This window comes from Strix uralensis, chromosome 1, assembly GCF_047716275.1.
Source record: "Strix uralensis isolate ZFMK-TIS-50842 chromosome 1, bStrUra1, whole genome shotgun sequence".
In the NCBI taxonomy this organism is placed as follows: Eukaryota; Metazoa; Chordata; class Aves; order Strigiformes; family Strigidae; genus Strix; species Strix uralensis.
The window spans coordinates 122,571,094-122,586,675 of record NC_133972.1 but is presented as its reverse complement, the minus strand read 5'-3'; the positions used below and the strand labels follow the sequence as shown (position 1 = coordinate 122,586,675).

Genomic DNA, 15,582 nt, shown 5'->3' with positions numbered 1-15,582 from the left:
TTAGAATAGGCTTCCAGGAAACAACACTAAGCAAAACAAACCAGAAGAAGTGTAACCCTATCCTTGATGGATTTACAAGTGTAGATGGTCCTGTTAATTCTCTGGGAATTGTGTGTATTATGATTATCTGTGCAACTGAGGATTTGGAGAACTTCTCCATTTCTTCAGGAATGATAAATTATTCCACAGATTGTATTGAAAGGCATGTTCTGTTAACACTGGAGCTACTTTATACAACCATCTGTACTATGCTGGACTGAGAAAAAATTTAGAGTCAAAAAATCACTCATCAAAATTTTGGCAGTACTAGCTGACCCATCTTTTATTATATAGTATGCCCAAATAGCTCAGATTGAAAGGGATATTCACATTATGAGTCATACTTCTGTAGTAAAAGCAATGTCTTTTTAAGGGTTAATAATGTACTTTATACAGCTGAATGATTTTAAAAGCCTGATCTGTTATCTCAGTTGCTTACAAGAAGTATGGACTATAAAAGACAAAAAGTTAGTATGATTTACTTCTGATTACTCAGTTCAAATCAATTTTTCTGGTTCTCATGCAGAATCCCTGGGCTTCAAGATCTGGACTATAAATGCTGCAGGAAATATTTGCATGTTTTGTAAGTTGTTTACACTGGAAAGCTATTTTCATTACATGGAAATATTTCTATTTTTGGATTTTACAAAAATCTTATTTGTACAAAACTTCAATTTGCCAGAGGTCTTGTATAAATTTGACCTAGTCATGACCCATTTGTAAATCAGGTTCTGCAGAAATGGCCTAATTTCCAATTTTAAATGTTGAGCAACTAAAGTAAACTACCCATGACAAACTGACTTCATATTGTACTGAATGCCAGAACCAACAAAAAGAAACCAAAAAACCCCTTCTCCTAGGGGAGCATGTATTTGTTCAAAACACATCATTTGATTCCCCAGTGTAAGACTTACCTATCAGAATCACTGGTCTGACTCCTGAGTTATTCAGTAGGTTTTCAGGAACTATTACAGTCTCCCCTGCTGGGATGGGTTGAGGCTGTAAAATTCCAGTTAACATCGATTGAGGAACTGGGACTGACAAAAGAGGCTCTATAAAATAAAGAAAAGAGAAGCTTCCATTACTAAAAGGGTCATACTGTGATTTGGCCGTATGAACAAATAAAAAAAATTACTGCAGATCACAAACTGTAATAAAATTCAAAAGGTCTCTGCATTTCCTGCTATAGTTTTAAGTAATTTAAATTAAGAGCCTATACCCTCCTGTAGCCCCACCCCTAAAATAAAACTTTTTCTGACCACTGTATTGTTGGTGGGAACAAGAGAGGAAAACACAGGTTTGCATATGCATCTTTAAACAAAGCCAAGTACTAAGCCAAAAGGCCACCTCCAAGACAGAGGCTACCTCTCAATACTGCCTCTCAATATAAGGGAAGAGACTGCTCTGACTTCTGACCTAGAATATATGTAGATAAAAAAAACAAAACCAGGACAAAATCTCAAAGCTGTCCTTAGTTGCTACAAGAATAAAAATTAGGCCTTACTCATGAAAGAGCAAAAGCAGCTTTCACAAGTAAAAGAAACAAAATGCAAGAATTTTGTAATCTGTAATCAGGTTTCAGTGTGAGGTCTGCTTCAGAAATTTCTTGGACTTCATTTGGTCGCTTGCAACAGATTTTTCAAACAATGCCATCAACAGAAAAGCATCAAAGGCAGTGTGAATGAATGCATATGTTTTAGTCGTGGAAGCTGTTTATCCAAAAGACTCATGGAAAATGGAGTACACAGCAGAGGTAGTAGATTGGTGGAGACAAACTCAACAAAAAGGAGGGGAATTGCCTTATATCACGTATCTGCAGCAGGTGTCTGAAGCTAGAAACCTACAAAAGCTGATTTCAGGTGCTCAAGTAGGCAGGCCTGCACATGTAGGCCCTTCTTCCTATGACGAGTATCTCTGAAAATTAATTCAAAAATATCTCAAATCCAAGCCCTCCAAAGCAGTTAAAAATGCATTGTGCATGTTGACAAATGACTTTTTTTCTTCCTTGTGTTTATTCTCTCACTCTATAGAGACAGGAATAAGTAATTGTTTATTCCCCTTTACAAAGTATACTGAATCCCACAACTGAAAAGTGTTTAAATAGTGGACAGTTTTATTAATAGTTATTATAAAGAGGAATCTACATGGATATTGATGAGTATTCACACATACTCAAAATTAATCCTATTTCATATCATAATGTTACATATCACTCCTACAGCTTTTCCATGCACAATAGAGATTTGGTCTCACAATCTTTATGTTTTTAACTGAAGATGATCTAGTGGACATCAGTGTCCTTTGTTAAGCCAAAATTACATAAAGCCATTTTTCCTGTGCAGGAACAGAGTGTACAGTTTCTGTAGCTTGCCACACCAGACTGAGACAGAACATTCAAGGTGAAGACTAATGAAAATCCTTGAAATACGTTCACATTTCCATACACCTGCACAATTTTAGAACTGAGATACATTTGGGGGATTTAGATAGCTTTGGATTTTTGTTATTATTATTCACATCTGTCCTTTCCACTCTCTCCCCCAATAGTTTCACTTTCCCTGTGTCCCATCTTAGATTATGGCAACAAGGACCAGGCAATCATGAATGCTTTTCTGGGGCATCTGAAAAACTCTCCATCATGTCCTTAACTACTTCAACAAGCTCTGTTATGTCTTCTGTGCAACACTTCAGAGAAGCAGCACAGGACTACTGGTCTGTCTGAGTACAGATTTTTACAAATGACATCTCTGTATTATTCGAGTTTTACCTGTTCTTGACGAAGGCCGAATTGTAGGAACAGGTGCTGCTAAACCAGGAGGAGGGACTGGGGACCCAGGAGACCATCCCCGGTGACGTTTCTTTGGTGGTCCAGAACTGGACATTGATACTGAGAAGGAAAGCAAAAAATAATTCTAAACTCCATCCTCCCAAATGACCAGATTCCAGCCCACGTTTCCACTTCACATTGGTGTTGAGCTGGTATCATGTCACAGAGCACCACAGGTTTACGCCTAGATTTACATGAAGCCAGACTATGATGTGAAAAATGTTGCTAACTGTGTTAAAAAGTACAGTATTATCATTAAAGGTCATGCCAAAAACCAAATGGATCTGTAAAGACTGAATTGTAGAAACAGATGGGAAGAAGAATAAAATCACCAATTCCAGGGTCAACAGCCAGTGCAGCTTAAAATAAAAGGGTTTTTTTACCTTGGTCTCCAGCTGCACAGCCAGGACTTGGAGATGTTGAGTGAGGCATTGGCCGAGAGACTGTAGAACTCAATACATTATTTCTTCCTCCATTAGCGTTTCCATTAGCAACATCAGTGGCACGCAGGGAAAGAGGAGCTGAGTATAATAAAATACAGAGTGTGTGGCTTGAGACAATCTTCAAAACAAACAAACAAAATAATACAGCCACATGCAGACACAAAAGAATAGGGCAAGATGCATGACTGAAAGAAACATGCTCCAGGAAAAGCATGAAGTGTACTTGTCAGAGAATAATTTGTGCACAGGCTGCAAAATCCTAACCTTGAAACAGGGTCTCCAGATTTCAGGGTGGGGATGATAGGATGAAGAAGAATCCAAAACAGACCCCACCAGAATAAAACAGAAAATTGCACACACACAAAAATTATTGGGAAGTTTGTGACACGTTATTTTAGACACTGAAAATTTTAAAAAATGTACATCATGAATTCAATTTGTAAAAATTTCTAAGCCACTTTGGAGCATCTATATATTTTCTCCCCAGTCGTCCATGTGCCATACATAGTAATTCACTACAGGGCTCTCATCTAAAGCCTTAGCAAAGGAGACTGGGCAGGGAAGACAGGGCAGGTTGCTGTAAAGTATACATGGTCTGAGCATTACTGAGGCAAACCATGCTTAATTTTACTACCTCTGCCTAAGACAATCCTCCAGTCCCAGTAAGCCTGAACACCCTGGCAGGACACACTATATCCACACCACAAAATGAAACTACAACAACAGAGGATCATAAGAAGTTATCCTCACACTCCTGAGCTCCTTCTTATTCCTTTTCAGAGCCTAATTTTTGCAGAAGAAAAAAAAAAAAAAAAAGGCATCAACTGCACAGAGAGCAGACATGGAGCCCAGTGGGGACTACAGCTCCTTGCTGTTATCTGCCAGCTCCACAGGGATTTAGCTCCCAGGAACATATTCCAACAGCAACAGCAGGAGATGGTGCAGCAGCTTGCTGATATCAGCTGCAACAGAAATTGTTTGAGATGTGGGTATTTGGCATAAAACAATGCAACGTGGAACTCTCCAGCTGCAGTCATCCAAATAAATTCAGGCACAAGATTCTCAGGCAGCCAATCAGCAAAATTTGAATAACATCACTTGCCCATTGTAAGCTCCCCATTTTTACTCTGTCAACGATTTGGTATGGACAGATATGGTGGATGTGGGTCTGTTACAGAAGTGATTGAAATGGTGGGAAGTAATTTCAGTGCAAGATAAATTATCTTACACAAGTATGGAAGAGAAAGGATATTTTACACAAAGAACTGTTAATGAGTCATCAGATACAACATAATAATATATACTTATAACTATATATTGTATAAAATAGCAGAAATAATACATCATGTATAAAACTTAATGCTCATGTGCATATATAAACCAAATAAATTTATATTTTTTTCTTATTAACGCATACTTCCCTGCAATAAGTGTTAGAATTTTTTTTCATTGCTTAAAGAACTAACCAGCCAAAGTAATAAACAATCAGAATATCACAACAGACTACTAGCAAGGGATTTAGATGCCACAGCTGAGGGTTCTAACTTATGAAACACACAATACAAAAATAAATATTTAAAACAGCACAGATATTAAAACTCCTTTAAATGAGACTAAACTCCATGAAATGTATCTGGAGGAACTATATTGTTACAACTGCAGAACAACACACAGCTCTCAGTTTCTGAGACAAAAATCAGTGTGATATCAAGAAGTAACTTTTATGGTCTCCTAGATATCTTAGGAAGTACAAAGAGGGATACAACATGCACTTTCACCAGAATGTCCAATATGAAAGCCAAGGGGTGGCTCAATTTGGGTACAGTAATGGCCATGGAAAATTTCTGTGCAGAGGACTGCAAGAATATGAGTGTTTTGGAGAATGCTAGTCAATGTTTCCTTTTCCTTTTTCCACCAAAAAGATGAGTCCCTTATTTCTTGGCTGTTAAGCTGATAATTCCCTTGGCTCTCAGCTCTCCTAGAGAGCAAAACCATACCTGCAGCAAACGCCTTTCCTACGAGCTGTACTGACAGAGCCAGAGGTTTCACAACGTTCTTGTTCCGGGATGGGTCTTGAGTTCCACTTAAGTTAACAGCAGAAGATGATTTTGCTGGACTGAATACTGAAGAATCTGAGAAAATAAGTTGTTTAATTAAGTAATGATTAGAAATTATATATATATGTGCATATATAATTTGTATCATATACACATGAACAGTCATACACATTTGTCTAAACTCCTCTCTGCCTATAATGCAAACAATTTTTTTACACTCCTAAGAAGTCACCATGTATCGGTATCTTTTAGGAGTTGTAACAAACATTTAACTGGCTGTTTCTACAGAATCTTATAAGCTATTGAACCCATGACTGATCTCTTCCACAGTATTTTGCATTCATATACACTCAAAAAATATTTTAACTGCAGAAAGGGCTATCTCATTGCTCCTCAAAATATCGCCATGGGATAGGCAAGTAAACACAGTTATCCCATGTTACAGATGAGAAGACTAAGGCAGAGAGCTAACATGACATGCCCCCAGCAAGCATAAGGAATAAGTTGCCTAAAAAGGTTGTGGAATCTCCATCATCTGAGATTTTCAAGGACAAGTTATTGAACCTTTGTCAGACACAGCTGAGCTTGGCTTAGGGTAGAAAAAAAAATGAAATACATAACCTCCTTAAAGCACTACTGTCTATAAGGCTACAGAAAGTGTATGTCCATTTATAAGTCAGGGTAAGAAATGAAGGGTACCTGAGCCCAAATTCTTTGCATGAATTAACAAAGAGCAACTCCTTAGAGCACTTTACCAAGGCTGAAAAATATAAACCTTATTTTATATATGGATAAACTGAAGAACAAACAAATTCTAACACTCACCCAGTATGAAACTGTAAATCAGAACTGATTCCAAACCTCTCAGCTTGTAGGTTCCTACTTTAACATCAGGCATTTAATATCTAATTTACTTCAAGAAAAATTCGACATTGGGATGCTGATACCCTGACAAATCCAAATTCTTATAACCAGAGTGAAAGAATATTAACTCAGTATCTGCCCAGAAAGTAGTTTGAAACAAGCAGGCAAAGTAGGCTAAGTTCACTTACAGATGTCCTAGTAAAACAGCCAGGTAAAGAAAACAGAAGGCAAAGACCAACTTGATCTGCCAAATACATTCACCCTCAGGCCACACACCATGTGGCGAAGGAGGGTGGAGGGGAAAGTCTGTTTTGCCAGACAGAGTAACTGAGATGGGGAATAAACACAGAAGCCACTGCTGCTGCTGCTCCATCAGAAAACCTTGTCCATGTTCACAGGAAATATGCTGAATGGCTAACAAAATAGTTCACCAGGTCAGGGGCTTTGGAGGAAAATGCTGGTCTCATTAAATATGATGTAGCAAATACGTAGTGTTAAAGCTTTCTTCAAAGTAAACTGTCCAGAAGCTTTGGGTCTCTTTTTTCCTCTCTCTAGTTCCAATACATTTTCTTGAAATTTTGTCTATGAATAGAGATGTGGCTGGTATATATTTAAACATCACACTGGTACCTAAGCAGAACTTGTAGTACTACCAGTTATTGAAATTGTTCATCTTTCTGTTGTAAAACCCTGTTTCTACTTGCTTAACACCCTTTCAACACCTGAATTTAAGTTCTCCCTGTCGTGTGTCTGCCTAAAACTGAAATTTTGATACTGTTCAAGGTTTCAGCCAAGTTTTCAGCCAGTCACCTCTCTTTTGCAATGGAACTGCATCTTCCCACACCATTTTGAGAAGGGGATCCGACACCTGACTGCAATATCATGACCACACCATACTGTCAACTTTAACTATGATATTTCAAAATTCTCTTGTGCTCTAATTTCTATCACAAAATTACCATTTCAACGCAGTACTCTGAGTGTGCCCATAACTGTCTACAGGTATCTTCTAGAACTTGGAGACTGAACTGCTCACTTACAAGGGCAGAAAACAGAAACATTTATACAACTTTAAAAGGAAAAAATGGGTATGAACTGACAATAAACCAAAAACAATTTCAAAAGCAACTCACTACTAAGTACTCCTGTTTTAAAACAACTGAGAATTCACCTAAAAGTACAAACAGCTATGCAGAGCCTAGGACAGAAAAAGTCAGACCTCCATCATAGGTGACACATGTCAGAATTCATGTCACTGAAAAAAGGTGTTCTCCCCCATTTTCCCGGTCACAGGGGATTCATATGTATGTATGTGGCATTATCTTCACTAGAAGATAACAGTAAAAGGAGATGAAAAGGTTTTGACAACCATGACCTAAGAGTACAAACAGTGACACACAGAAACACCAAGCAGACTGAAAATTGCAGTGAGTGATAAGGAGAAAGCACTATATAAAAGGTGTATCTATTAACTTGGCAGGTACAATAGAAGACAAAGCTGTGTAAATATTGGATCGCTTGTTGTTTCAAATAAATAGGTTCTCATGCATCTGCACAGTTCTCATGCCAGGATCTGGAAGCTAAGGGATCATGCAATGAAATGCAGATGTGTTTAAACAACATTCTCATTTAATTTTAACCAAAGCCTAAAGCATATAGCTTCCTAAAGAGAGACAGGGGTGACCATCTGGGGAAAGTGTCTCTGAACACACTGATCAGTGATTACAATTTCATAAGAACGCATATGTTCAGCTTTTGTTTGTTACTCCTTTATAACATAATTTGTAAGTGGCGAAAACAATTTAACAGTCTTGGTTTTATATCTGCATTTCATACTCCTCTAGAGAAACAGATATTCTGGGACATACATATCAATCAATTACAACAGAAAGTTTTCTCCTGTTTTTAATTTTTCAAGTAGTAGCACAGACAGACACAGAAACACAACAGCATACATGAAGTTGCAATAAAGCAATGAGAAAAAAAGCTCAAAGAAAAGCCCCTTGGCTATTTGCAATAAATAAATAGATAAATGAAATTAAGATGCTGCTTCTTTGTCAGCCAATGTCTATTTGATTTTTGTAATTTCTCCTTGTTTCATTATGTCATTAATAGCTTTCTAGAACAGTTTTGAGATGCATATTAGCTCACATAACACAAAACCACTGTAAGTGTATGGGGAAACTGCTATTCTAAGTACACCCCTGTGTGAAATAAAATGTAAATAAATAAATAAATAACCAAGCAAATAAGTAAAAGCTGCCCGCCTCATCCCAAAAGATTATTTGCCTTTTCAAGACAAATAGCCTAGTCTGTATATTTAGCAAACACCTCCCTATAATGTGTAATTGAAGTTTTTTGAGATCCACAAAAAATAAAATGAAACAAACCCAAGGAGACACAGAATCAAATAAATTAATCAGAAGATCTTTTAATACTTGTTAATCAACTATTCTTATGAGGACTAAACTGACCTTAAGCCTCACCTGGGTCTTAATCTTTCACAAAGCAAATTTTGAAAGGCATCCTCGGCACTGTAATCTATACATGGCTTGAGGTAAATACCCAGTTGTTTACTGCATCCCTGAACCACCAATATCTGAGGTAACTTACCACCCCCAATGGTTATCTTTACAGCACTTTCAGCTCCTACCTGTCTGAGTGAACCCTGATTTGTATCCATTAGCTGATCCACCCTCTGGGGTCGTGGACGGTGACACCGAAGAATTTGGTTTAGCAGAGAGGCTAGCAGCAGATGATTGCCTGCTTCTACATTCTGCAAACGAAGCAGCTACAGTACATATTAACAAGGCCTGCCTTCCAGTAGGAAAGTTCAGCAACACGGTGGTGAAAGGTGACAAAATGTTAAAAGCATACATACAGCACGTACAACAAACAGCGGCAAATGGCAGCATTCAATGAAAATATGGCGCTCTCGGTTTAGTCAACTTTGTCTTCTAATTAAGAAAAACTCCCTGGGGGCCACTCAGAGGGCCAGGCAAATACAGACCAGATGCTGCAAAATGGCAAGAGCCCTCAGTTCGCAGCTTCCAAGAGATTTGAAGGTATTGGACATATCCCAGGAAACACTCAGCGACTTCTGTGCCACAACCTTTATACAAACCGTCATATGTTGCCCTTTAAAAGGAGGAATTGTGCTGAAACCCAGATTCTTATATGCCTCCAAAAAACCTTCAGGGAGATCTCAGCGCTGGGAGTGTCTGTCTGGATGAAAACTGAGTTGAGGGAGGAGAAAATCACCTTAAAAATCTCACATTAATCTATTTTTAAAACTGAGAACTAATCAGGTTTAATTTGAAGAGAACGGGGTGCTTCAAATTATTTCCCTTCTAATTAGACCTTTAATGTAAGTAAAGGGTGAAGGTTTACCAGATGAATGGTAGCGATATGGGGATAGAGCCTATCAAAATGATGCCCATGAGGTCGATTCTTGGTTGATTTTCTAAACTTTCATGGGTGCTCAAAATACTTCCGATCAGCATATAACCAGAAGTGACCCCAGTATCTGCCTCCTCCACATGTGTCTTACTGCTGATCACATTTATCAGGACACAAACCAACACCAACCAACTGCATAAGCATCAGGGAGGGGTTTCAGAAAAAGGATTTCAAACATAAAATAAGGTTTCCTTTTTCTGTATTTGGAACTCCACTACCAAATTAAATCTTTCTGTAGTTTTTGTGAAAAATGCTGCTGAAAAAGAAATCCACTCTAAAGCAGTAGTTAATTATACTTGTAACTGAGAAAAGCAGCTGAAGCCAGGATCCCTTTGAACCACTAACTGATACAATACTATAATCACTCATACAGCTCAGTGATAACCATCTCTTTCTGGTGTCATGCTGCTATTCACATGAGGATGTGACTCTTCAGATGTGTGTCAGTCCTCCTGTGGAGCTTCTCCTCTCCTCACATCATCCTTTTAGGAACAACAGGCACAAGACTGAACTGTCTTTACTGAGTGAGACCACAGCTGAGGAAGACAGGCAGTCTGCATATACACCAGCTTAGTAGGCAGCAAGTAGGTAAACCATTCTCCTTGAGCCTTTGTAAGGCTCTAGCTCCAAAAACCTGTATCCTCCAGTAACAGACCCCATGGCTACCTTGCCTTGGGGTCACAAATGTAATCTCTTTAGCACATAACAGTATTGCACAGGCTGTCCTGTAGAGGGTAAGCCCAAGTGTAAAACACACTGTAAATGGCAAGAGTATGCAAGATTTCTCCTCTTTCCCTGAGATCAGTGACCTGAGCTTTCTTAATCCTATGGCATGTTAGCTATCCTCAGGCATTAGACAGATTGAATTGCACCTGCTAAGATGAATATCAGTGGAAAGCCAGTGTTGGAGCCCTAGCTGTGAGTCAGCTTGCTTCAGGCACAGAAAAGAATCAGCAGACTGAGCAACCTTATTTCTTCTACCAAGATGGCTGCATATCCTAGGAAGGGCAGATTTAGGGCTCCCACTGAAAGTATGGGGAGATGGAGGAAAACCATTTACGATTGTACAGTTGCTATTAAGACTTAAATAAACCCCTCTGGCAAAATCCTGACTTCAGTGAAATCAGTGGGAATTTTTCCTTCAAGCAGTAAAGAAAGTCATGTTCTACAGTTCCTTTTGAATGTATACATTTTCAATAGCAACTTTCAATTTTTCATTCAACATCACACTAATATAATAAAAGACCCCTTCAGTGAATGGGCACCTTTATTACCTTTCCAGCAAATAAGGGGTCCCTTTGACAGTACACCTTGGGAGCTTCTTACTAGGTAGTACTTTAAGTGCTTCTGCTTCTTTGGCTGAGTGGTTAATTTTAGGTTGATATGATTGGAAAACTCTGTGAAGTACCGAAATCCTCTTTCTCCGCAGCCTATACAATTCCCAGAAAATCCTGGAAGAATGAAGGAGAAGATGCACATACAGATTAAATGACTATCTGCTAAGAATAAGGCCGTTTTAACCTACCTGCACATCCAGCTCAGAGCGACTGGAGGCCTCCAGCCAGACAGCTTCTTAGATGCCCCACACAGTACACGCATTACAGGAAGCAGCCTAACACAGGCAGATTTTAGTCTTCGCTTTTCTGAAACTGTTCCATGTTTCTAGGTCATACTAACTTATGTCAAAATCCTACCACCAATTTTCCACTCTACACAGTGCAGAGAGAAATAACTACTTGGCAGGCGGAGAGCTATGATGCCAGGCTAGGAAATTTCCATAGGGAAGAAAAAAAATTCAATTTTTTCTACATTAAAAACCCATGTGTTTCAAGCTGCATGCATCTCTGTCTCAAAACAGTGGCTAATCCATAGTAGCCCCTGCAAATTCATGTGACTAAAATTAACTTCAATCTCTAATAAATTTTCTCTGAGACTCCGTATACAAAGCACTTTCCAAGTACGCTGGACCTTACAGCTTATTAAAGTCTTAAAAGCAATCATTTTATGTCAAGGTTTTCAAGGCAAAAGTTAGGAGTGCTTCAGAATGCTTTAAAAACCTACAACCTCTCAGGAAAGTAACAGATTTATGAACAAAGGCAGAAGCCTGCTTTTCTGCAATGTTTCCAACATGGTTTCACAGAAGGGTCTGGAGGACAGGGTCCAGACTGAGGATTATAAGCACCCTTGATTTCCACTACCATTCACAACTATGTTAATGGGAATGTTGCATATAGATGGTACCGGTCTAACACCTCCTAGAACAAAGCACAGGGTATGTTCTGAAACTGGCCTGCCTTAAAATCCTTGTTGTTTGAATAAGCCCTCTATTATCTAATGCTGAACAATTAAACTCTGGCTTACTTTCCACTCCACTCATCTCTGAATCGCTTTCAACCCTTAATGAAGAAATATTTTGTGTTCCTTCTGGAACATCAGAAATGATTTATAATAGTGCTGGGCAGAATAATACCTAGTAGAAATGCTTTATTTTTGGGTTTTTCCATTTACTAATCAGTTCAAGATCTGTAACAAAACCAATTTTTCATTCTCACTATTACCATTATTTTCCACAATGCCAAGCACGTTGGAGAACATCGGTTCCTAAACTCACCTGTCAGCCAAATTCATAGTTTTATCAAGAAGATGTTCAGTCTTTTTGACAAAATGCATTTTCCATAAAACTCTTATTAACTAGGCCATTGTTTTTAGCCTTACTGTGTCTCATTATCATCTTTTACCATCATGTTGCTGAGGATGCCAAGAAGTAGATTTCTTCATCCTGTTTCTCCTGGGACTGAATCAGTCCTTCCCTTCTCCCTTTTAACACATAGGAACTATTGATGCATCTCCACAGTTGTCAGAAAGAGTCATCAGCGTGCCACAGAGCTACCGAGTCAGTTCTTTGCTCATAGGTGCCAGTTACACAGGCCTAGAGGCATTTAAATATGTGACATCAGCAATGGCAGAGCAGAGATGTGAGTCACTAGGCTCATTATCAAATGATACCAGAGATGATAGATGGATATAAAGGGCAGAGGGGGGAGGATGATTTACCAACAAAGACAGGTTGCACCACGTTTAATCAGACTAAACACCATCTGTCTGTCTATCAGATAGTTCTTACTGATTAAGTCTTGACACTTCCCCTGCCCAGTGGGGGAGAAGCTCCTCTGAGGATGTCAGTATACACCAGATCCCACATCCTCAGCCATATCCAGCAAGGCCACATCACACCACAGCTCCTATCTAACTCAGGCCAGTGGGATTCCTGCCTTAGGTCCAAAGGTTTACAGCATATAGTAGCATATTAAATGGGTTTAAGGGAGAAATAGCATTAAAGGACATAAGTACAAAAACAAGGTGTTTTCAATAGTTATACAAAATATTGCTGCTCTGGACCAGAATTTGAGCAGTGTGGTTAAATCAGGGTATTTATGCTTTCTTGCAATTTCTTCCCTGTTGAAAGCTCTTTCTCAATATATTCTAGGCAGCACAACGACTGGAGGGAGAAATGAGAGAGTAAATTCTAAACAGGCTAAAGGAGCCAAAATACATTAAATCAGTTTTAGTAGCCTGTTAAAATGTGTACCAGTTGTGAGGCAGGCAGGAAATCTAGGTGCACATACGCCTGTCTTCAATCACCAAGAAGCACTCTTGTATTATATTTTTAAAGCTCGTAAATGTAACCAATTATGACGTACATAGTTTTTTTTTCCCCCTATGTATTAAATTTTGAGAAGCAAACTGCCCTCAGAGCACCTATTGAGAACAATGTTCCTAGTGAAGCCAAGGGCAGAATTTGTCCCTTAATCCACAGAAAAATAGATAGCTCATCTTCAACTGCTGCATGAGCATATTTCTTCTTAAATGAAAATGCTGTAAGCATCAGTAGAGATAAAGAGTACGTGGATAGCTCATATTTTGAATACCAGGGCTACAATTGACTTTTGCCCACAGAGAAATCACCAGGCTTCAAGTGTGGTTAATTGCGGAATCAGGGACTTGTTTTAAAATGGGCTTTTAAGGCAGGTTTAGCTACAGATTAAATTTAATAAAAACAAGCCTCTCCTCAACATATTTCTAATATAAGGTCATTAGCTGAAATGACTTTAGATAATTTTGAACCGACCTTTTTCTCTGAATTATTATGGCACAATTAAAAAAAAAATCTCTTACCCAAAAGTGCATTTTTTCCATGATCATCTGGCAAAAACCGCTTGTCAACAGCGCAGACTAGAATGTGCTCAGGAAGGTTGGGAGATTTGGCTCCTACTAACAGGAAGCCTGCTGGGATATCAATTTGCTCCATGCACAGAGATACTAACCGTAAATCCTTGCCTGCTTGACAAAAACCTAAAAAACAAACCAAAACAAATGATAAATCTTCAAAACATTTTGTTTAATCCTCTTCTTTTTATCAGTTACAAAAGCAAATGGGGCTTCAGAACTTGATGCTCTAACAGGGGTTTTAATATATCTTTTTCAAGGGAAATAGAGATAGCATCTCATCAGATCCACTAGCTTAGGGTTTCAGAGACAATAGATAAACATTATATTAAAGAGATCCTGAACACATTCAGGCAGAGAAGAGACGTAAGTCTCTAAAGGCTAGATATCAAACGGCTCAGAAACTCAATTTTTAAAAACATTCAAAATAAGAAGGAAAGTTTGTGATTTTATAGCAGAAAACAGCTCTTACAACATGCCTAACTATTTTTTCGTTGCCAAATCTTAGCTTACAGTCTTTTTGAGAGAACCAATTTTGGTTTTATTGCTTGTAACAGGATGGCAAGATCTTGACCACCCTGTCCCACTGGGGGGGGTAAAATGTTGGAAAGAGCCTTGGTGCTGTGTAAGCACTACTCAGCAGTAGCCACACCACCAGTGTGCTATCAACACCCTGCCAGCTCCCAACATAAAACACCATGAGGGCTGCTATAGGGGAAAACCAATTCCGGCTCAGCCAGACTCAGTACATACATAAACATCGCTAAGAAATACAAAGGAATGATAAAAATTGATGACTGAAGTTTAGTACTGACTACTAAAGGAAAAGTATTTTAAAATCTAATTTTTAACTTGTCTATACATTTTGGGAATTTCAGCAATTAAAAGATTAATTCACTGTTCTTAGAGACGTACACCACATTTTCTGTAAGTCTCCAACCGAGTCTTGTGAAGTCTCAATGGACTGCATGACTTCAAGTCTCCCCTTAAGTTCCCCCTCCCGCCCCCCCCAATACACATATGGACACAAAATAAGAGCATAACATTGGTTCTTGTGCTACTGGTCAACGTAGGGTTAAAGCCAGTAGCAGAAGTGGGCAATACTGGGGATTGGAGTGAGCTTTGCTGTTCCACATCCTGCAGTGAGCAGGTGGCAGGCTGGGACACACAAAAAAGCATGGCAGGGCAGCCCAGAGCTGTGGCTGGTCACCACAATGGAGCGCCGGGGAGCTCGGGACTTGGGGTGAGCTTGGTAGCCACGCACTAAGCGGCCACAGTGGCAATTTTCAAAAGGTTGGATGGGACAGCTTAGAGCAATTATGGGACCTCTGGAGGTCCAGCTGTTCCAATCTTTTGCTCAAACCAAAGCCCAATAACAACATTCAAAGATTCTTCCATTAGCGTCAATCACCCATCACTTTTTTGTACAGTTCCATCATATTATTTTTATTGAGTAATTTCTGCTTTCAAGCAAGGAAACAACAGGTGTGAGAGAAAGCAACAGTCATGTGGCTTCCTCCACTGGAAAGGGTACGATCACACTGGGCTTTCTGATTTCCCTTAGGCAGAAGTCAATGAAAGCACTACCAAGTTTTATGAAGAACCAGACTTTTATGTTGCGTTTCCCTCCAATTCTCACTTCTCCAGCTGCAAGATCAGTGCTACA

The 15,582-nt window shown here is 39.0% G+C and overlaps 1 protein-coding gene across 2 annotated transcripts in view; it reads right to left on the bottom strand.

Moving 5' to 3' along the window:
- The window catches only part of GREB1L (GREB1 like retinoic acid receptor coactivator), a 145,666-nt gene that overhangs the window by 43,065 nt on the left and 87,019 nt on the right, over positions 1-15,582 (bottom strand). Inside the window, exons 5-11 of one of the 2 annotated variants that reach the window (XM_074879213.1) lie at positions 13,866-14,042; positions 10,964-11,140; positions 8,884-9,006; positions 5,307-5,441; positions 3,250-3,387; positions 2,807-2,926; positions 954-1,091 (exon numbers count right to left, since the gene is read on the bottom strand). In XM_074879213.1, the coding sequence (XP_074735314.1) occupies positions 954-1,091; positions 2,807-2,926; positions 3,250-3,387; positions 5,307-5,441; positions 8,884-9,006; positions 10,964-11,140; positions 13,866-14,042 (1,008 nt within the window). The remainder of the gene's footprint in view (positions 1-953; positions 1,092-2,806; positions 2,927-3,249; positions 3,388-5,306; positions 5,442-8,883; positions 9,007-10,963; positions 11,141-13,865; positions 14,043-15,582) is intronic. The other variant, XM_074879220.1, reaches the window with a different exon arrangement.